This window comes from Oncorhynchus clarkii, chromosome 20, assembly GCF_045791955.1.
Source record: "Oncorhynchus clarkii lewisi isolate Uvic-CL-2024 chromosome 20, UVic_Ocla_1.0, whole genome shotgun sequence".
NCBI classification, from domain to species: Eukaryota; Metazoa; Chordata; class Actinopteri; order Salmoniformes; family Salmonidae; genus Oncorhynchus; species Oncorhynchus clarkii.
The window spans coordinates 40,421,264-40,445,164 of record NC_092166.1 but is presented as its reverse complement, the minus strand read 5'-3'; the positions used below and the strand labels follow the sequence as shown (position 1 = coordinate 40,445,164).

At 44.7% G+C, this 23,901-nt stretch overlaps 1 protein-coding gene across 50 annotated transcripts in view; it reads left to right on the top strand.

Moving 5' to 3' along the window:
- Window positions 1–23,901, top strand: part of LOC139376367 (muscleblind-like protein 1) — a 132,278-nt gene that overhangs the window by 96,432 nt on the left and 11,945 nt on the right. For 16 of the 50 annotated variants that reach the window (XM_071118858.1, XM_071118856.1, XM_071118865.1 and 13 more), the window contains 5 exons: window positions 19,065–19,235; window positions 19,428–19,478; window positions 19,712–19,924; window positions 21,374–21,613; window positions 23,887–23,901. The exon at window positions 23,887–23,901 is cut by the window's right edge and continues 139 nt beyond it. In XM_071118858.1, the coding sequence (XP_070974959.1) occupies window positions 19,065–19,235; window positions 19,428–19,478; window positions 19,712–19,924; window positions 21,374–21,613; window positions 23,887–23,901 (690 nt within the window). Of the gene's footprint in view, window positions 1–19,064; window positions 19,236–19,427; window positions 19,479–19,711; window positions 19,925–21,373; window positions 21,614–22,825; window positions 22,880–23,886 lie in introns of all 50 variants that reach the window. The other 34 variants (XM_071118834.1, XM_071118835.1, XM_071118837.1 and 31 more) reach the window with 3 other exon arrangements.

The window sequence follows — 23,901 nt, the reverse complement described above, 5'->3', positions numbered from 1 at the left end:
TTGTGGGTAGAAGCTGTTCAGGGTCCTGTTGGTTCCAGACGTGCACTGGTACCGCTTGACGTGGGGTAGCAGAGAGAACAATCTATCGCTTGGGTGGCTGAAGTCTATGACAATATTTAGGGCCTTCCTCTGACACCGCCTGGTTTGAGGTCCTAGATGTCATCACTGGCTCGGTCCCAGTGATGTACTGGATGATGGTGTTGGAGTCGTGTGCGGCCATGTAGTCGTGGGTGAACAGAGAGTACAGGAGGGGACTAAGAACGCACCCCTGATGGGCCTTTGTGTTGATGGTCAACATGGCAGATGTGTTGTTTCTTACCCTTACCAGCTGGGGGCGGCCCGTCAGGAAGTCCAGGATCCAGTTGCAGATGGAGGTGTTCAGTGCCAGGGTCCTAAACTTGGTGATGAGTTTGGAGGGTTTGTTGAATGCTGAGCTGTAGTCAATGAATAGCATTCTTACAAAGGTGTTCCTCTTGTCCAGGGGGTTGAGGACAGTGTGGAGTGCAATAGAGATTGTGTAATATGTGGATCTGTTGGGGCAGTGTGGAGTGCAATAGAGATTGTGTAATATGTTGATCTGTTGGGGCAGTGTGGAGTGCAATAGAGATTGTGTAATATGTGGATCTGTTAGGGCAGTGTGGAGTGCAATAGAGATTGTGTAATATGTGGATCTGTTAGGGCAGTGTGGAGTGCAATAGAGATTGTGTAATATGTGGATCTGTTAGGGCAGTGTGGAGTGCAATAGAGATTATGTAATATGTGGATCTGTTGGGGCAGTGTGTAAATTGGAGTGGGTCCAGGGTGTCTGGGATGATGGTGTTGATGTGAGCCGTGACCAGCCTTTCAAAGCATTTCATGGCTATAGATGTGAGTGCTACGGGGCGATAGTCATTTAGGCAGGTTACCTTGGCCGGTAATAACAAATTATTATTATTATGAGATAATCTGATGTTGATACAGGATTAGGACTATGCAATTCACAGGATTACAGTTAAGAGATCAGATTACTGTAATTGTATATAATAATATAACACAGGATTAACGGGACAACTCTGCCAAATTATTATCCCATAGTGGGGCAGAAACATGCTATTTCTTATCAGTGTTCTTATCACGTCTTAGTGTTTTGTAGGCAGAGAGAGAGAGAGTGGGATGAAATATATTGAGAAACAGAAATGTACACAAAAATGGGGAGACCTCTCTCAACTTTTCAGCTTTTGACTTTTCAAAGGTTGGTTGCTAAGATACCATTTCCATGCTTGCAATTTGAACAAAGTTTGTAGAAAGCTAAGAGAAAGAGAGGGACTGGCGAGGGGAGAATATCCAGATCGTATAGGCTACATGGACCTTAACTGACTGCGGCTGTGGAAAAAAATGCCATTTTTGAGTTACCCGCCAATCTAAATTATTACTCAATCAACACAACCAGGGGGTGACATTTGTGCTACTGTATACTTGATATTTGACCATGGGCATTCCTGAGAGCCACCACTCTCTTCAAGTGAGAACAGCTCTATAAGTAGGCATGTCAGTGACATGGGGTGTGTGTGTGTGTGTCTGGTTGTGTGTACATGCGACACAGACATACATTTTTCTGTGTATAACCCAAAGGAGAACGACTGCCACCTCTCATTGAAGCCACGGTAGTTCAAGGCCGACAGCGGTACTGCAGGCATTGCTTGCAGAAAACAGGATCCCCCATTATATTGAATGGAAAAATGTCAATCTTTGTGGTCAATCTTCATGTCAAAAAATATGTTCGGGAAGACAATCATGGTATAATTGATTATAATACACTGGATGTATGTCCTTGAACTGATTATTTTAAAATCGCACATAATTTAGTTGTTAATGACAGCCTGCAGTACCCCGGTTGGCCTCCAATTTGAGTTACTCAATGAGAGGGGGCATGGACTGAGGGGGCATGGACTCTACAAGGTGTCAAAAGGACTCTACAAAGCTTTCCACAGGGATTCAGGCCCATGTTGGCTTCAATGCTTCCCAGAGTTATGTCAAGTTGGCTGGATGTCCATTGGGTGGTGGATGGGATATTCACAGGAATCTGTTGAGTGTGTAAAACCCAGCAGCGTTGCAGTTCTTGACACAAACCAGTGCGCCGGGCACCTACTACCAAATCCATGTCTCAAGGCTTGAAAATCCTTATTTAACCCGTCTCCTCCCCTTCATCTATACTGATTGAAGTGGATTTAACAAGTGACATCAATAAGGGATCATGGCTTTCACCTGGATTCACCTGGTCAGACTATATCATGGAAAGAGCAGGTGTTCTTAATGTTTTGGTATAGCCCCAACTTAAAAACAGATTTCTAAAGCCAGCTCTCTTTGTCAGTCTACATTACGTAAACCCCTCTGTGTGGCTGTGACATGCTGTGTGGTCTGGTTTGTGTCTGTCTCTCTCCCACATAGTTTAGGGTCATAGTTAATATGTCACTGGAGGCTGTCATAGCTTTAATCACAGATTAACGCTCTCCGGACCCTCCATGCCACCATAAGCCCCCTGGACAGAGCCGGTCCCTGCCCACTAAGCCCAGTGTGTGTGTGTGTGTGTGTGTGTGTCACACCATTGAGCCCTGAGTCATTACCAGTGTCACCTGTGTCCCCCTAAGAGAGCCATTACACCGCCCAGATGAACTCGTGGTGCAGGCCATGCAGTGAGCAGCAAAAGCCTCCTCACATAATGTGCTGCCTGTGTGTGTGTGGGTGGGTGTGTGTGTAGGGGGATTGCTATGTCAGTGTGTGTACATTGTATGTACAGTACATACTGGGGTTACTGGATCAGTATGTGCCTGAGTGTGTCTTGTGTATAAGGATGGGGTAGATGAGAGAAACGTGTTTTCCAGTGTGTATTAGCGTGTGGATGTGTTCTTTGTATTCCCCAGTGCATTATATTGTTTTAGAGTCATAGTCACAGTTATTGCCTCTTGTTAGTTTCCCAGTCACTCTGTTTTTGTAGCCTGCTGTGTTGTGATCAGTGATGAGAAGCCATATCTCTGTTCTCTGTCCCAGTGACTTCTGGACAGCTGTATTGAGAGATGAAAAGACCCCTATCCTCAGACACACACTGAATGGAGCTTTGTTCCCCAACAGTCAAGCAGAGTGAAAGGACGGGGCCTGGTGGTTTGGCCTCTATGCTCCTCCCTGTGTGATTATATACAGAACATAAACACAGCCCATATGAGGAGTTGTGTGTTTGGGTTCTGCAGGTAGAAGCATGTGTGTGTGTGTGTGTGTGGGTGTGTGTGTGTGTGTGTTTTGGAGGGGGTGAGGATTAGATGACTCAGTGATAGCATGCCAAGGTGTCTAAAAGCTCCTTGCTGTTCTGTCCTCTGTCCAGACACACACACACACTCAGAGCTCCTTGCTGTTCTGTCCTCTGTCCAGACACACACACACACACACTCAGAGCTCCTCGCCGCTCGGTCCTCTGTCCAGACACACACACACACTCAGAGCTCCTTGCTGTTCTGTCCTCTGTCCAGACACACACACACACTCAGAGCTCCTTGCTGTTCTGTCCTCTGTCCAGACACACACACACACTCAGAGCTCCTTGCTGTTCTGTCCTCTGTCCAGACACACACACACACTCAGAGCTCCTTGCTGTTCTGTCCTCTGTCCAGACACACACACACACTCAGAGCTCCTTGCTCTTCTGTCCTCTGTCCAGACACACACACACACTCAGAGCTCCTTGCTGTTCTGTCCTCTGCCCAGACACACACACACACACACTCAGAGCTCCTCGCCGCTTGGTCCTCTTGCCTTCACAGGAAGTGGTGCGGCACCTCCCAACATTCTTTGCAGGCTGATTCATTGTTTGCTTAAATCCAACACGGTGACAAAGTATGGTGTGTGTCTGCACTTGTTGCTCTGGCCAACCATCTTGCTCCGTTCAGCACCAAATAAGAGCAGTGTCCCTGATTCTGAGCAGAGAAGGAGGGAGAGATGAATGGAGGAGAATATATATGATTAAGGTTTCATCTTTAAGTTGAATAAACCTGTTTCAGCTTATTCAGCTTTCAAGGTTATAGTGTCCCCTCACCTATTCTCTGTCTCTCACAAACATCTGTTAGGTATGAATGACACAGCAAAAGTAGTGAAAATACCCTACTTTACTTGCAAATAGATCAAACCCTTTTCATCCATTTATTTCTCTTATCGTATGATAATTTATTATAAGCCTTGCTTGGAGCTGAATAGTCACCTTCAAGCTACCTTCGGCCTCATGTATGTGAAAAATATGCCACAAAACATGCGTGCGCCAGTTTTCACACAACATTTAGCATTTCTAAAAACAAAACGAGACAAGTGCTTATCCTCCTGCAAACTTTAGACCTAGTGGTTGAAGTATTGCATTGCAAGAAGACAAAAGTAGCCTCGTAGCTTTGTGCAAATGTGGAATATATGTATGAGGACACTCTTATTCATAACGAAAAAACATGTGGCTAAATATAATACCAAGATGCAATCATTTTCCATCATACTCGCAAAATAGCCTGTAGTCTACAACCAGGTAGGATAGGCTACCATTCGTCCCATCTCTCATTTCATTGGACCCACTTCACAGTAGTAAATAGAAAATCTATTTATTTTTGCTCAATGCGATCCAATCGATGCGCAGTATAACGGTAGAACAGACGTTTCACCTTTTCCATCCATGTTTGTAGGCTACATCTGGCTACTGTCATGTCAAATTTCTTGAGTAGACAATATTTAATTTATACAGATAAAAAAACTCAGCAAAAGAAAGAAGCGTCCCATTTTCAGGACCCTGTCTTTCAAAGATCATTCGTAAAAATCCAAATATCTTCAGAGATCGTCATTGTAAATAAATGGTTTAAACACTGTTTCCCATGCTTTTCAATGAACCATAAACAATGAATGAACATGCACCTGTGGAACTGTTGTTAAGACACTAACATTTTACAAACTAAGATTAAGATTAAGGTCACAGTTATGAAAATTTAGGACAATAAAGAGGTCTTTCTACTGACTCTGAAAAACACCAAAAGAAAGACGCCCAGGGTCCCTGATCATCTGCGTGAACGTGCCTTAGGCATGCTGCAAGGAGGCATGAGGACTGCAGATGTGGCCAGGGCAATAAATTGCAATGTCCATACTGTGAGACGCCTAAGACAGCGCTACAGGGAGACAGGACGGACAGCTGATCGTCCTCGCAGTGGCAGACCACGTGTAACAACACCTGCACAGGATCAGTACATCCGAACATCACACCTGGGGACAGGTACAGGATGGCAACAACAACGGCCCGAGTTACACTAGGAACGCACAATCCCTCCATCAGTGCTCAGACTGTCTGCAATAGGCTGAGAGAGGCTGGACTGAGGGCTTGTAGGCCTGTTGTAAGGCAGGTCCTCACCAGACATCACCGGCAACGACGTCGCCTATGGGCACACACCCACCATCGCTGGACCAGACAGGACTGGCAAAAAGTGCCCTTCACTGACGAGTCATGTTTTGTGGGGTAATGGTCAGATTTGCGTTTATCGTCGAAGGAATGAGTGTTACACCGAGACCTGTACTCTGGAGCGGGATCGATGTGGAGGTGTCCATCATGGTCTGGGGCGGTGTGTCACCGCATCATCGGACTGAGCTTGTTGTCATTGCAGGCAACCTCAATGCTGCACAATGCTGTTTCACCTTTATTTAACCAGGTAGGCCATTTGAGAACAAGTTCTCATTTACAACTGCAACCTGGTCAAGATAAAGCAAAGCAGTGTGACAAAAAAACAACAACACAGAGTTACATGTAAACAAACGTACAGTCAATAACATTATGTACAGTGTGTGCAAATGTAGAAGATTAGCGAGGTAAGGCAATAAATAGGCCATAGAGGCGAAATAATTACAATTTAGCATTAACACTGGAGTGATAGATGTGCAGATGATGATGTGCAAGTAGAGATACTGGGGTGCAAAATAGCAAGAAGATAAATAACAATATGGGGATGAGATAGTTGGGTGTGCTATTTACAGATGGGCTGTGTACAGCTGCAGCGATCGGTAAGCTGCTCTGACAGCTGATGCTTAAAGTTAGTGAGGGAGATATAAGTCTCCAACTTCAGTGATTTTTGCAATTCGTTCCAGTCATTGGCAGCAGAGAACTGCCAAAGTGTTGGCTTTGGGGATGACCAGTGAAGTATACCTGCTGGACCGCGTGCTACGGGTGGGTGTTGCTATGGTGACCAGTGAGCTGAGATAAGGCGGGGCTTTACCTAGCATAGACTTATAGATGACCTGGAGCCAGTGGGTTTGGCGATGAATATGTAGTGAGGGCCAGCCAACGAGAGCATACAGTGGTGGGTAGTATATGGGGCTTTGGTGACAAAATGGATGGCACTGTGATAGACTACATGCAGGATCAGAAGTCCAGGATCGGTAAAATAAACGCAGTTGACAGTGGGAGGATTTATTTCTTTTTTAAATCGGTCAGATATCCTACAGCAAATGTCACTGCAAAAGGAAACATTCTGCCAACACCTCCAACGACATGTGATCAAGTTCGCCATTGCTATTTCCTTTTAATTCCAATAACTCCAAGTATACAGCAAATAACGGCATTATTGTCATCATAAAAGGGTGATGGAAGTTGTTCAGGCGGAGTTATAATGCTCATTCACACGCGCACAATTTCATGATGGGCCAGATTTATAATTGAAACATGGTGTACGCCAAATTTATGAATCTGAAATATTTTTCTGAAATGGCACACGAAGATCTTTAGTATAAAATGTACACAATGGTTATAGATGAGGCCCCTGGCACATTAGAACAGTGGAATAGGGCTTGTTTTCCAGCAGCAGAGGAAAGAGAGGCCTCAGATTTGCCAGGCTATATTTAAAAGACTATTCTTATGAAACAGTATAACCCAGCTGCTTCTCATAATGTGGTTCTCATTATAATGAAAGTACAATAATGATAATTTACATTAGACCGGGATATAAAGAACTGTTGCATATGGATGTACAGGATATTTGAATAACGAAGTCAATTTCACTGTTGTAGCGTGCCTTGCTTTTCTTCTCCTCACGAAATCATAGTGATTATAGGTCTTTATAAGTCTGTGGTGTTCCATTACAGAGTTTCCTTTATGTATCTGTGAGGGATCAGGGAGCAAGCAGGGATTCCACTGCTGTTAGGACTGGAACACTGGGCTGGTCTGTTGCCGTGTACATGGTGGGTGCTCCTCAAGGCTCCTCAAGGCCCCTGGTGTAATAACAGCACAGAAGCAAGACAACATCATATGAGAGAGAACATCTGTCTGACTGTCTCTCTTTCCCCGTCTCTCTATTTATCTCTGTCTCTCTCTTTTTATCTCTATCCATCTACGTGTGTCTCTCATTCTGTTGCTGTGTGTCTCTTGCTCCCTCTACCTGATCACCCTGACACTCTCTCTCTCCCCCTCATTCCTCTCTATCTCTGACCGTCACTAAGGACTTCTCATGCAGCAGGTTCTAGTATTTCACTGACGCAGGGTTACGCTACCGTACGTGACTCACTTTGTCTGTCCCCTTCCCAGCTTACACCGTCTGACATTTCCTCTGCTGGGGCATATTTCACTATTCAAAATGGCAGCCTTCTTTAGCCACTGCTCTTATTTCTGCATAAGGGATGACTCAGCAGAGCTGCCGTGGCAGTAACCCTAATGGTTTCCTCTGCGGGGGTCAACGGTCCTCCCTCGCCAAATGCCACTAGAGTAAATCCAACGTGGAACGGATGGGGTCAGGTGGGGGGGAGCGCAACGTGATCCCTCACGGCTCGTTAACTAGCCGCATGCCAGTCTCTGGCTGACTGCTATCAGAGCTGCAGCTCTGTTTCAGAGCTCCTCCTCGCTGCTCACCATTATGTGTCAGAATGTTAATGAATGCCAGTTCAGCTCATGAGATTTGAGCTCATGCTAGTAGCTTTGAATATGCTCAGTTCTGCTCAGTTTTAGATCTTCTTTTCGGGAACAGTTCTGCTAAGAGCTAGAACCTCTTTTCAGAACACTTCTTCGTAGTTCTAATCAAATGTTTATTTGTCACATGCGCCGAATACAACAGGTGTAGACCTTACAGTGAAATGCTTACTTACTGTACAAGCCCTTAACCAGTTAATGCAGTTTTAAGAAAAATAAGTGTTAAGTAAAAAATAGATAAGTAAAACATTTAAATAACTAATATTTAAAGAGCAGCAGTAAAATAACAGTTGCAAGGCTTAATACAGGGGGTACCGGTACAGCGTCAATGTGCGGGGCCACAGGTTAGTCGAGGTAATTGAGGTAATATTGTACATGTAGGTAGAGTTAAAGTGACTATGCATAGATAATAACCAGAGAGTAGCAGCAGTGTAAAAGAGGGGGTGGGGGACAATGCAAATAGTCTGGGTAGCTATTTGATTAGCTGTTCAGGAGTCTTATGGCTTGGGGGTAGAAGCTGTTAAGAAGCCTTTTGGACCTAGACTTGGTTCTCCGGTACCGCTTGCCAACAACAGTCTATGACAAGGGTGGCTGGAGTCTTTGACAATTTTTAGGGCCTTCCTCTGACACCGCCTGGTGTAGAGGTCCTGGATGGCAGGAAGCTTGGCCCCAGTGATGTACTGGGCCGTACGCAGGTACCTTGAGGTCGGAGGGCGAGCAGTTGCCATACCAGGCAGTAATACAACCAGTCAGGATGCTCTCGATGGTGCAGCTGTATAACTTTTTGAGGATCTGAGGACCCATGCCAAATCTTTTCAGTCTCCTGAGGGGCTTTGTCTGTCTTGATGTCTTGTCTGTCTTGATGTGTTTGGAGAATGTTAGTTTGCTGGTGATGTGAACGCCAAAGGAACTTGAAGTTCTCAACCTGCTCCACTACAGCCCCGTCGAGGAGAATGGTGGTGTGCTCTATCCTTCCTTTTCTGTAGTTCACAATCATCTCCTTTGTCTTGCTCACTTTGAGGGAGAGGTTGTTATCCTGGCACCACACAGCCAGGTCTCTGACCTCCTCCCTATTGGCTGTCTCATCATTGTCTGTGATCAGGCCTACCGCTGTTGTGTCGTCGGCAAACTTAATGATTGTGTTGGAGTCGTGCCTGGCCATGCAGTCATGGGTGAACAGGGAGTACAGGAGGGGACTAAGCACGCACACTTGAGGGGCCCCCGTGTTGAGGATCAGCATGGCAGATGTGTTGTTACTAGAGGTCGACTGATTAATCGGCATGGCCGATTGAATTAGGGCCGATTTCAAGTTTTCATAACAATCGCTGATCAGCATTTTTGGATGCCGGGTATGGCCGGTTACATTGCACTCCACGAGGAGACTGTTTGGCAGGCTGACCACCTATTACGCGAGTGCAGCAATGAGCCAAGGTAAGTTGCTAGCTAGCATTAAACGTATCTTATAAAAAACAATCAATCTTCACATAATCACTAGTTAACTATACATGGTTGATGATATTACTAGGTTAACTAGCTGGTCCTGCATTGCAAATATTCAATGGGGTGCCTGTTAATTTATCATCGAATCACAGCCTACTTCACCAAACAGGTGATGATTTAACAAGCACATTCGTGAAAAAAGCACCAATGTATGTTGCACCAATGTACCTAACCATAAACATCAATGCCTTTCTTAAAATCAATTCACAACTATATTTTTTTAAACCTGCATATTTAGTTAAAATAAATTCATATCAGCAGGCAATATTAACCAGGTGAAATTGTGTCACTTCTCTTGCGTTCAGTGCAAGCAGAGTCAGGGTATATGCAACAGTTTGGGCCGCCTGGCTCGTTGCGAACTGTGTGAAGACCATTTCTTCCTAACAAAGACCGTAATTAATTTGCCAAAATTTTACATAATTATGACATAACATTGAAGGTTGTGCAATGTAATAGCAATATTTAGACTTAGGAAAGCCACCCGTTCGATAAAATACAGAACTGTTCCGTATTTCACTAAAATAATTAATGTTTAGTTTCCAGATTTGACCATATTAATGACATAAGGCTCGTATTTCTGTGTGTTTATTATATTATAATTAATCTATGATTTGATATTCGATAGAGCAGTCTGACTGAGCAGTGGAAGGTAGCAGCAGGCTCGTAAGCATTCATTCAAACAGTGTTAGGCTGCCAATACTATAGTGCCTATAAGAACATCCAATAGTCAAAGGTATAGGAAATACAAATGGTATAGAGAAATAGTCCTATAATAACTACAACCTAAAACTTCTTACCTGGGAATATTGGAGACTCATGTTAAAAGGAACCACCAGCTTTCAAATGTTCTCATGTTCTGAGCAAGGAACTGAAACGTTAGCTTTCTTACATGGCACATATTACACTTTTACTTTCTTCTCCGACACTGTGTTTTTGCATTATTTAAACCAAATTGAACATGTTTCATTATTTATTTGAGACTAAATGTATTTTTATTTATGTATTATATTAAGTTAAAATATAAGTGTTCATTCAGTATTGTTGTAATTGTCATTATTACAAATATATATATAAAAATTGCCCGATTAATCAGTATCAGCTTTTTTTGGTCCTCCAATAATCGGTATCGGTATTGAAAAATCATAATCGGTAAAGCTCTAGTTGTCACCTACCCTTACCACCTCGGGGTGGCCCGTCAGGAAGTCAAGGATCCAGTTGCAGAGGGAGGTGTTTAGTCCCAGGATCCTTAGCTTAGTGATGAGCTTTGAGGGCACTATAGTGTTGAACGGTGAGCTGTAGACAATGAATAGCATTCTCACATAGGTGTTCCTTTTGTCCAGGTGGGAAAGGGCAGTGTGGAGTGCAATAGAGATTGCGTCAACTGTGGATCTGTTGGGGTGGTCTGCAAATAGGAGTGGGTCTAGGGTTTCTGGAATAATGGTGTTGATGTGAGCCATGACCAGCCTTTCAAAGCACTTCATGATTACAGACGTGAGTGCTACGGGTCAGTAGTCCTTTAGGCAGGTTACCTTGGTGTTCTTGGGCACAGGGACTACGGTGGTCTGCTTGAAACATGTTGTTATTACAGACTCAAGGAGGGAGAGGTTGAACATGTCAGTGAAGACACTTGCCAGTTGGTCAGCGCATGCTCAGAGTACATGTCCTGGTGTGAATATTGACCTGTTTGAAGGTCTTACATCGGTGTAGTACGATTCAATCTTAGTCCTGTATTGACAATCTTCCTGTTTGATGGTTTGTCTGAGGGCATAGCGGGATTTCTTATAAGCGGCCGGGTTAAAGTCCCGCTTCTTGAAATCAGCAGCTCTGATTGGGTATGTGCGTATGGTCACTGTGGGGACAACGTCATCGATGCACTTATTGATGTAGCCAGTGATTGATGTGGTGTACTCCTCAATGCCATCCAAAGAATCCCAGGAACATATTCCAGTCTGTGCTAGGATAACAGTCCTGTAGCTTAAGATCTGCTTCATCTGACCACTTCCGTATTGAGTGAGTCACTGGTACTTCCTGCTTTAGTTTTTGCTTGTGAGCAGGAATCAGGAGGATAGAATTATGGTCAGCTTTGCCAAATGGAGGGCTAGGGAGAGCTTTGTGTGTATCTCTGTGTGTGGAGTAAAGGTGGTCCAGAGTGTTTTTCCTCTGGTTGTATATTTAACATGCTGGTGGAAATGAGGTAAGACAGATTTAAGTTTCCATGCATTAAAGTCCCTGGCCACTAGGAGCGCCGCCTCTGGATGAGCAAATCTCTGTAGATTTAGAACATCTTTTCAGAACAGTTCTGTATGGATCTAGAGCCTCTTTCAAAACAAGCTCTGCGTAGTTTCTCTCCAAGTTTCTGACTCACAGCTTTTGTACATTAGCCAGTTAGTCCATCAGTCCAGTCTAAGAACTGTATCGATATTTCAATTTGGCCTCCTTTTTGACCTCTCTGAACATGTTTACAATCATAACTCCTGTTAACTTGGTGATGTGTTACCATCACATAGAGTAGCCCTTCTGCCTGCATGCATCATTTAACTTGAATGACAGAGAAGTTGAGTCTTTCAGCTAGTGTTAGACGGTATCCAGATTTTCATACTGTTTCTGTACCGTATACGTATTAGTGAATGTGCACACAAGGGGCGCTATTTGTATAAATACAGTGAGGGAAAAAAGTATTGGATCCCCTGCTGATTTTGTACATTTGCCTACTGACAAAGAAATTATCAGTCTATCATTTTAATGGTTGGTTTATTGACTTGGAGAAGATCTGCAAAGAGTAGTGGGACAAAATCCCTCCTGAGATGTGTGCAAACCTGGTGGCCATCTACAAGAAATGTCTGACCTCTGATTGCCAACAAGGGTTTTGCCACCAAGTACTGTTTTGCAGAGGGGTCAAATACTTATTTCCCTCTTTAAAATGCAAATCAATTTTTAACATTTTTGACATGCGTTTTTCTCTATTTTTTTGTTGTTATTCTGTCTCTCACTGTTCAAATAAACCTACCATAAAAATTATAGACCGATCATTTCTTTGTCAGTGGGAAAACGTACAAAATCAGCAGGGGATCAAATACTTTCCCCCTCACTGTACAATTTAGACAACAGGGATCTTGATCCAGGAGGGGATTGAATGTCTCTTCTGTAACCAAGAAGCTTGATCTTGACATCGTGCCTCTTAGTTAGCAAATTAACAAACCAAATGCATAGCTGGAGCCCTAAGCTAGATATGATTTATTTGACACATCTTAGATTTCTTATAGTTATACTTAACTTATAGTTAGGTATAAGCAGTGCCGTAGCAGCCCCCCCCCCCCCCCCACCATAACAATATATATATTGAAAATCATATTTCGAGATACCCAGATACCATATAAACGGTATGTCGCCCAAGCCTTCTTTCAACCATTTACCATTTAGCCTACATTTCACATGCCAGTCGTTAAGCCATTATCTATAGCAATTTAGGTTAAGTACATGTAGTGATAGGGTTTAATAACAGTGTTTAAACCAGCCAGTCAGTCACACAGCAGTGCTGAGGCAGGGATCATGAGATCAAATTTGACCCAGTTGTTGACATTTCTGAGTCACAAGTCTCAACAAGTCAGATGTCTGCGTAGGCTAGACGTCCCTCTGTTTGTGATAGATACTGTCACACACACACACACCACACACTGTCCCGAGGCGTTACGTCTCCTGTTGTAGTTGTGACTGACGTGGTGTGCTGTGACGCAGACACAACAACACTCTTATGCACAACACTTTTTCCTGCCTGTATCTGAGTAACGAAACTTCTGGGGGTGCATCTCAATTGTGCAACGTAGTTTCCTCTCCTTATCTCCTTTCCTTCCTCTCCACTGATCTGAAAACCCAGGATGAAAGCAATATGGAGAATGCCCGCCAGGAATTTGCTTCCTTTGACCTGTCCAAGTATTTCATGTCATTGCGAATAGAGGAAAGGACACAAAGAGAGGCATATATGTTAGACTATTGAGAAGCACCCAGGCAGCAGCTCTATTTGTGATTGAGTGTGCCCACTGGGCACTGATGTAAATTCAACACCTATTCCACGTTGTTTCAATGTAATTTCATAAAAATTATGTGGAAACAACGTTGATTCAACCAGTGTGTCCCCAGTGGGAGGACCCTGCTACCTCGGCCGGTCGGCTCAGCTGTGCCCGTGGAATGTCAGTAAATAAATATCTGTCGTAAAGAACAGGGCTATGTGTGTGTGCCACCTGTTACATGAACATGACTCCAGTGTGTGTCACCTGTTACATGAACATGACTCCAGTGTGTGCCACCTGTTACATGAACATGACTCCAGTGTGTGTTCCACCTGTTACATGAACATGACTCCAGTGTGTGCCACCTGTTACATGAACATTACTCCAGTGTGTTCCACCTGTTTCATGAACATGACTCCAGTGTGTGCCACCTGTTACATGAACATGACTCCAGTGTGTGTTCCACCTGTTACATGAACATGACTCCAGTGTGTGCCACCTGTTACATGAACATGACTCCAGTGTGTTCCACCTGTTACATGAACATGACTCCAGTGTGTGTGCCACCTGTTACATGAACATGACTCCAGTGTGTGTGCCACCTGTTACATGAACATGACTCCAGTGTGTGTTCCACCTGTTACATGAACATGACTCCAGTGTGTGTTCCACCTGTTACATGAACATGACTCCAGTGTGTGTGCCACCTGTTACATGAACATGACTCCAGTGTGTGTTCCACCTGTTACATGAACATGACTCCAGTGTGTGTTCCACCTGTTACATGAACATGACTCCAGTGTGTGTGCCCACCTGTTACATGAACATGACTCCAGTGTGTGTCACCTGTTACATGAACATGACTCCAGTGGTGGCCACCTGTTACATGAACATGACTCCAGTGTGTGTGTCACTTGTTACATGAACATGACTCCAGTGTGTGTGCCACCTGTTACATGAACATGACTCCAGTGTGTGTCACCTGTTACATGAACATGACTCCAGTGTGTGTGCCACCTGTTACATCAACATGACTCCAGTGTGTGCCACCTGTTACATGAACATGACTCCAGTGTGTGCCACCTGTTACATGAACATGACTCCAGTGTGTGTGCCACCTGTTACATGAACATGACTCCAGTGTGTGCCACCTGTTACATGAACATGACTCCAGTGTGTGTTCCACCTGTTACATGAACATGACTCCAGTGTGTGTGCCACCTGTTACATGAACATGACTCCAGTGTGTGTGCCACCTGTTACATGAACATGACTCCAGTGTGTGTTCCACGTGTTACATGAACATAACTCCAGTGTGTGCCACCTGTTACATGAACATGACTCCAGTGTGTGCCACCTGTTACATGAACATGACTCCAGTGTGTGCCACCTGTTACATGAACATGACTCCAGTGTGTGTTCCACCTGTTACATGAACATGACTCCAGTGTGTGTTCCACCTGTTACATGACCATGACTCCAGTGTGTGTTCCACCTGTTACATGAACATGACTCCAGTGTGTGTGCCACCTGTTACATGAACATGACTCCAGTGTGTGTCACCTGTTACATGAACATGACTCCAGTGTGTGTGTCACCTGTTACATGAACATGACTCCAGTGTGTGCCACCTATTACATGAACATGACTCCAGTGTGTGCCACCTGTTACATGAACATGACTCCAGTGTGTGTTCCACCTGTTACATGAACATGACTCCAGTGTGTGTTCCACCTGTTACATGAACATGACTCCAGTGTGTGTCACCTGTTACATGAACATGACTCCAGTGTGTGTGTCACCTGTTACATGAACATGCCTCCAGTGTGTGTGCCACCTGTTACATGAACATGACTCCAGTGTGTGTCACCTGTTACATGAACATGACTCCAGTGTGTGTGCCACCTGTTACATGAACATGACTCCAGTGTGTGCCACCTGTTACATGAACATGACTCCAGTGTGTGCCACCTGTTACATGAACATGACTCCAGTGTGTGCCACCTGTTACATGAACATGACTCCAGTGTGTGTTCCACCTGTTACATGAACATGACTCCAGTGTGTGTTCCACCTGTTACATGAACATGACTCCAGTGTGTGTCACCTGTTACATGAACATGACTCCAGTGTGTGTGTAGGCCTGTGTGTGACACTTGAACTACTCTGTCCCCGGTGTGTGTGAACGCCTGTGTGTGACACTTGAACTATTCTGACCCCAGTCCATCAGGATTTCTGCGACTCAGACCCCTCCTTCTTGGCAGCGTGTATTCCTAGCAGACAGCATAAAACGATCTCTCCTAGTTCATTATCTCTTGGCACTGACGCTTTGAAGTTTGACCTCATATTGCCCTGTGATACAATATCTATGTATCATATGAGTGAAATGTATTTATACCTCCTATCTGACATGTAGCCTAGCTGGATGTCTGGATAGCAGTCCTCCAGCCAGCAGCATACCACCCTGCAGCATACCACCCTGCGCCAGCAGCATACCAACCCTGCGCCAGCAGCATACCACCCTGCAGCATACCACACTGCGCCAGCCGCATACCACCCTGCGCCAGCAGCATACCACCCTGCAGCATACCACCCTGCGCCAGCAGCATACCACCCTGCAGCATACCACCCTGCAGCATACCACCCTGCAGCATACCACCCTGCGCCAGCAGCATACCACCCTGCAGCATACCACCCTGCAGCATACCACCCTGCGCCAGCAGCATACCACCCTGCAGCATACCACCCTGCGCCAGCAGCATACCACCCTGCGCCAGCAGCATACCACCCTGCAGCATACCACCCTGCGCCAGCAGCATACCACCCTGCAGCATACCACCCTGCAGCATACCACCCTGCGCCAGCAGCATACCACCCTGCGCCAGCAGCATACCACCCTGCAGCATACCACCCTGCGCAAGCAGCATACCACCCTGCAGCATTCCACCCTGCGCCAGCAGCATACCACCCTGCAGCATACCACCCCGCAGCATACCACCCTGCGCCAGCAGCATACCACCCTGCAGCATACCACCCCGCAGCATACCACCCTGCAGCATACCACCCTGCATCCCACTGCTGGCTTGCTTCTGAAGCTAAGCAGGATTGGTCCTGGTCAGTCTCTGGATGGGAGACCAGGTGGTGTTGACGGCCAGTAGGAGGCACTCTTTCTTCAGGTCTAAAATTATCCTAATGCCCCAGGGTAGTGATTGGGGACATTGCCCTGTGTTGGGTGCCGTCTTTCGGATGGGAAGTTAAATGGGTGTCCTGACTCTCTGAGTTCATTAACAATCACATGACACTTTTTGTAAGAGTAGGGGTGTTGACCCCGGTGTCCTGGCTAAATTCCCAAGCTGTCCTTCATACCATCATGGTCACCTAATCATCCCCAGCTTACAATTGACTCATTCATCCCCCTCCTCTCCCCTGTAACCATTCCCAGGGTTGTTGCTGTATATGAGAATGTGTTCTCAGTCAACTTACCTGATAAAATATATATATATATTTTTTAAAGCGTCACAGAGTCCCTCTTCTGACCTGAACAAACACACGTATGCAGACACACACACACACATGCTCAAGTATGCATAAAGACACACACACACACTGACACACACACAAAGAAACACACACAGACATTTTTGTCCCACAGGATAGAGCAGAAATAAAGAGCCCTGAACAATTAGTTAGTGCCAGGCATAGCCCAGACCTAGGGTGAAACAGGGTTAGGGGCATGCGGCTATAAACAGCTCCCAGCATATCACACACACACTGACACAGTCACACAGAAACACACACAGTCGTCAGCTGAAAGCGGCCCTCCAGTCTCCTTTTCACCTCTTTTAACACCTGATTTACTTAACAAAAGGCACTTCTCAATAGGTGGTCCAGGTAAGTCATGACATAGCAAAAGTGTGGGTGGGGGGTCTTTTCCTCTTTTGTTCTCTATTTCTCCTCTATTGTTCCTCAAGCAAGGGACGAGGCTGATGACATCACTGATTCCCAGCAGACCAATTTTTTGATTTAATTTGTATTTTATTTCACCATTATTTAACCAGGTAGGCCAGTTGAGAACAAGTTCTCATTTACAACTGCGACCTGGCCATGATAAAGCAAAGCAGTGCGACAAAAAAACAACAACACAGAGTTACACATGGGATAAACAAAAGTACAGTCAATAACACAATAGAAAATCTGTATACAGTGTGTGCAAAAGGAGTAAGGAGGTAAGGCAATAAATAGGCCAATAGTGGCGAAGTAATTACAATTTAGTAATTTACGCTGGAGCGATATATGTGCAGATGAGGATGTGCAAGTAGAAATACTGGTGTGCAAAAGAGCAGAAAAAAGTTAATAAAAACAATATGGGGATGAGGTAGGTAGCTGGATGGGCTATTTATAGATGGGCTGTGTACAGCTCCAGTGATCAGTAAGCTGCTCAGATAGCTGATGCTTAAAGTTAGTGAGTGAGATATAAGTCTCCAACTTCAGCGATTAGGTGTTGGCTTTGGGGATGACCAGTGAAATATACCTGCTGGAGTGCGTGCTACGGGTGGGTGTTGCTATAGTGACTAGTGAGCTGAGATAAGGCTGAGCTTTACCTAGCAAAGACTTATAGATGACCTGGAGCCAGTGGGGTTAGCGACGAATATGTAGTTAGGGCCAGCCGACGAGAGCATACAGGTCGCAGTGGTGGGTGGTATATGGGGCTTTGGTGACAAAACGGATAGAAATGTGATAGACTGCATCCAGTTTGCTGAGTAGAGTGTTGGAGGCTATTTTGTAAATGACATCGCCGAAGTCGAGGATCAGTAGGATAGTCAGTTTTACGAGGGTATGTTTGGCAGCGTGAGTGAAGGAGGCTTTGTTGCGAAATAGGAAGCCGATTCTAGATTAAATTTTGGATTGGAGATGCTTAATATGAGTCTGGAAGGAGAGTTTACAGTCAAACCAGACACCAAGGTATTTGTAGTTGTCCATGTATTCTAAGTCAGAACCGTCCAGAGTAGTGATGCTAGTCGGGCAGGCAGGTGCGAGTAGCGATGGGTTGAAGGGCATGCATTTAGTTTTAATAGCATTTAAGAGTAGTTGGAGGCCACGGAAAGAGTGTTGTATGGCATTGATGCTCGTTTGGAGGTTTGTTAACACAGTGTCGAAAGAAGGGCCAGGAGTATACAGAATGGTGTCGTCTGCTTAGAGGTGGATCAATGAATCACCCGCAGCAAGAGCAACATCATTGACATATACAGAGAAAAGAGTCGGCCCGAGAATTGAACCCTGTGGTACCTCCATTGAGACTGCCAGAGGTCCGGGCAACAGGCCCTCCGATTTGACACACCGAATTCTATCTGAGAAGTAGTTGGTGAACCAGGCGAGGCAGTCTCCTTGAAGTTTGTTTTCTCTAAAAAAACAATTTTGCTCAAAACATTTTTTGCGTGTACTTAACTGTATTTATACCTGGGACATCGCTTTTCAACAGTAAAAGTTCAAGAATCACTGGAGGACGTCTTTAAAGCAGTGCTGTCTGAATCAACTTACTTTACTTTGACACATTGCTTCTCTCTCTTGCTGTCCAAACACCCCCCCCCCCACTCCCCTTTCACATCTCCCTCTCTCAGGGCCGTTGTTCCAGGGAGAACTGTAAGTACCTGCACCCTCCTGGCCACCTAAAGACCCAGCTGGAGATCAACGGCAGGAACAACCTCATCCAACAGAAGAACATGGCCATGCTGGCCCAGCAGATGCAGCTCGCAAACGCCATGATGCCCGGCACACAGCTACAGCCTATGGTGAGACAAATACAGTAGGGATGTGAAGTCACACACATACACAATGGTGAGAGAACACACACATGCACAAATGTGCGCACAAATGCACACATACACACACATACACGTGAGTGGAAAAGAATATAACTGAACTGTGACTGAATCCCAGGACCTGAAACCCCTCTTCATTTTATTCAACCTTTGCCAATCCAGGTTAGTCTCTATGACCTGGTCCAAGACAGCAACAGGTTCAGTTTACATCAAGTAATTACATGACAACACTTACAGTCGGCTGCATCTCAAATGACACTCTATTCCCTATATAGTGTACTACTTCTGACCATGCAGAGCCCTAAAGCAGTGCACTATATAGGGAATTCAGTATCAGTGTAGATAAGCCACATAACATTGAATACAGTACATTTAACATACCAGGAAATATAACCTCCCACCTTTGACCCTTGTCTCTATCCGCCGCCCCCTCCTCCCGTTTGCAGCCTATGTTCTCTATGGCACCAGGCCTGGCCACCAATGCCAGCGCGGCGGCAGCAGCCTTCAACCCGTACCTGGGCCCGGTATCGCCCGGCCTGATGCAGACAGAGATCATGCCCAGCCCGCAGGTCCTCATGGCAGGCCACCCCAACCACGGCCAGGTCCCCAATGCTGCAGCCGCAGCTGCACAGAAACTCATGAGGACAGACAGACTGGAGGTAAGCGATTCAGATTGACGGACCCCCCCCCCCCCCCCCCCCCCCCCCCCCCCCCCGCTCCAGCAGCCTGTGCTGATTCTAGGCCACAACATGCTGTGTTAACATAAAGCCAGTGCTGCCCTCTGCTGCCCTTCAAATGTCATGTTCAACACACAGTGACTTTGCTCAATGCTTATGTCTGTATGACTAACCACGTTTCCATCTACCGTAATTTCTGGACTATTAAGCGCACCTGAATATAAACCCCACACACTGAATTATAAAAAAATATGTATTTTGTACATAAATAAGCCGCACATGTCTATAAGCCGCAGGTGCCTACCGGTACATTGAAACAAATGAACTTTACACAGCCTTTAAACGAAACACGGCTTGTAACAAAAATAAGTAGGCTTTTAAACGAAACACGGATTGTAACAAAAATAAATAGGCTTTTAAACTAAACACGGATTGTAACAAAAATAAATAGGCTTTAACGAAACACGGCTTGTTACAAAAATAAATAGGCTTTTAAACGAAACACGGCTTGTAACAAAAATAAATAGGCTTTAACGAAACACGGCTTGTAACAAAAATTTAAAAAATAGCAGTAAACAGTAGCCTACCAAGAAAGTCATTGGTCACTATCTTCCTCCTCCTGTGCACTGAAACGACTGAAGTCATCTCCTTCGGTGTTGGAATTGAATAGCCTCAGTTGAAACACCTCGGCCGTCTGCTCTCTGTGTGTTGACCCAGTCTTCAAGCTTATTTTCTAGTTCGGGCCATCTGCTTTTCTTCCCTCTGAAAGCTTTTGTTTTCTTTTTGCACTGAGTCAGTTCCTCACGTTGCTGTTTCCAACGTCTTATCCACTCATTAAGGCCAAGCTCCCATGCAGCAGCTCTATTTCCTTTTCCAACAGCCAGATCGATCGCCTTCAACTTGAAAGCTGCATCATATGCATTTCTCCGTGTCTTTGCCATGATGAGGGTGACAAAATGACTACCGTAATCAGAATGATGGGAAGTTTGAGCGCGCTCGATTTACGTCACATTATGTGACGGTGCTCAGTTTTTTTGGCGGCATGAATCTTGTGAAAGCGGGAAAAATCCATAAATTAGCCGCGTCATTGTATAAACCGCAAGGTTCAAAGTGTGGGAAAAAAGTAGCGGCTTATAGTCCGGAAATTACGGTACAGTTTTTGTGTGTAAAGCCGTATAAAAAAATAAAAAATCACGCCAGTTGTGATGGAAACAGGAAGTTTTGGTCCAATTGTATAAATGCTGATAGATAATGAAATGAATGAATTATGCGTTCATATGAATTATGAAAATTAATTATGCGATAAATGGCAGTGGATATTTTAGAATATTCGCATGAAAATCTGTCGCCAATTGGATAGAAACCAAACTAGTGTGTATCAATGTATATCCATGTATTCATCCCTCCCCCACACCCTCTCCCCCTCGCCAGGTGTGTCGTGAGTACCAGCGGGGCAACTGCTCCCGGGGGGAGAATGACTGCCGCTTCTCCCACCCCTCCGACAGCACCATGATCGACACCAACGACAACACGGTCACCGTGTGTATGGACTACATCAAGGGCCGCTGCTCCAGGGAGAAGTGCAAGTACTTCCACCCTCCGGCCCACCTGCAGGCCAAGATCAAGGCTGCACAGCATCAGGTGAACCAGGCCACTGCCGCCGCAGCCATGGTGAGTAGTCCGCCATCTTGGATCATCTAGGAAACAGTCGCATTGTAGGAATGAGGAAATACACACAGTAGGATGAAGCTGCCCGTAGCCACAGATCTAAGGTCAGTTATGGGTTTTGACGTTGCAATGGATATGGTTAGGATTTGGGGAGGGTAAGCCAAGAAACTGATCTTAGATATGTGCCTACAGGCAACGTCTCCATTATATTATATGGCTCAGTCTTTTTCTCTGCCTGATGGCGTTAGCTGATAAAAGAAACACAGGCATTTAGCTTATCTAACTGATCGTATCTGTATCTTCATCCTCTGTCTCCATGTGTGCTTCCCCTGCATAGGTTCCTCTTGGCATTCAATGCATTTAATGTGCTTATCGGACTGCAGTCTAAGTTTAATATAACAATGGTCATTCCTCTCTAGCTGAACATCCACAGCTAAACTAGCGTTGTAACACTTGTCTATTGTTCCTAGTATTTGCCATGCTTTGTATGAAGAGCAAAAAACAGACGTTGTGGTGTTTAATCATTGTAATGAGACAATGACTATGATGTGCACAGTGAAAGATTAGAGTGTATGGCTTTTTGATCATTTAGTAGTCCCACTTGTCACACTTTAAACATTCTATAGCTCATATTGCTTAATAAAGGCTTCATAAACCCTTTATAAGGCCTGCATAGATGCTTCATAATCATTTATAAGCAAATGTCATACTATATAAAGGGGATATAACAGGTCCTTACATCTGGCGCTATACCAGATGTGGTATAAACCCTATACTACACTTCATCAAGTATGACATTTGTTGTAGACCTTATAAAGGGTTTATGAATGCTTCATAAGTTATATTTATTTGAAAGTGTGATCATATCACTCAATGCCCAGTGTTTTGAAGTAATGACAGTGTACATTCCATTTTATTCTTGTTTACATCTTTTCACAGTATTTGATTTAGCTAGACCATTATTGAACTCATGACCATGTACTGTACTGTAGCTCTCAGCCGTAGTACTGTAGTGTCTACACACTGTGCATGCCCTAGTCATGTTATCCCCTTGTATACTGCATTCCAATGATTTGTTTTTTATTTGTTGTTTTTTTCTCACCTACCCGAACTGCACTGCTGCCCCCATGATGCACCTCTGCTTGCTGGTTTATGTTAATGCGCTTGAACCCCATTGGCCCATTGCCATCATGTGCTCGCTGCCTGCTAATTAAGACTCAGTCGGCTGTCAAATCACTGAAGCGACCCCTCGACGCAACCTTTGACCTGGTACTATGACCTTTCACCTTTTAGCTTGGCATGTGGCTTTGTCGTAGTGCAATGTCTTAACCCAGATATAGCTACTTTAATTATTGTTTGTTGTCGTAATGTGTTTTATTTTCTCCTATTGCTATATGTGTCATTATTGCCTGTGATAAACTGATTGTGGCTTCCTTCCCGGCTTTGACTGAATTGACCATCTCCACCATGTTTGCGATAAAAACCTGCTTCCCAAACAAACATCAATTCGACATGGGAATCTGTAAAAAGGGCCACAATCAATTAATCACCTATAGCTTATGTTAACAGTAGGAGAGGGTTGAGGACATTTTAGCTTTTAACAGTAAATGTAAATGGTGGCATGGCTCTAGCTTATGTACAATGTGTTGTAAATCAGTAGTATGTATGTACAGTATATATGCATGTATTTGTTCCTAGTGCATGTCTGATTGAGTGGGATAGGATTAAAGTCATATTGTAGGGATCCATTCCCACCCGAGTTAATAAGATTGCTCATAATTCAATTGATCATGGCGCTAGCAGTGCAGCCCCCTCTCTCTCTATGCTTCCTATCTCTTCCTCTTCTTAGCTGCCTTATTGTTTTATTAATAGATCAATGCTTGCTTTAGTTGCATTAAGTCAGCGCAAGGTGTATTTTTTCGGTATATCCTCCATATTAAGCTTAGTCACTGATTGTATCATGGATATGAATGCTATGTAGCCCCAGTTAGTGCCATGCTCTTGCTTGTGTAGTAATTATGTAGACTGCTGCTTGCTTGCTGGTGTTACACACGGTTACAGTTTGTTGTTGTGATGTTCTTTTATCCTCTAACTTAACAACAATTCTCTTTTTTGTTTTCTTTCCCGTTTTTACTTCCAACACACCCTCTCTCTCACGCCTCCCTCACGCACCTCTTTCTCTCTCATTCTCTCTCGTTGTTTGTTTCTCCTATCTCTCTCTCTCTCTCTCTCTCTCCCCCCGTCCCTCTTTCCCTCCCTCCGTTGGGGCTGGTCAGGGGATCCCCCATAGT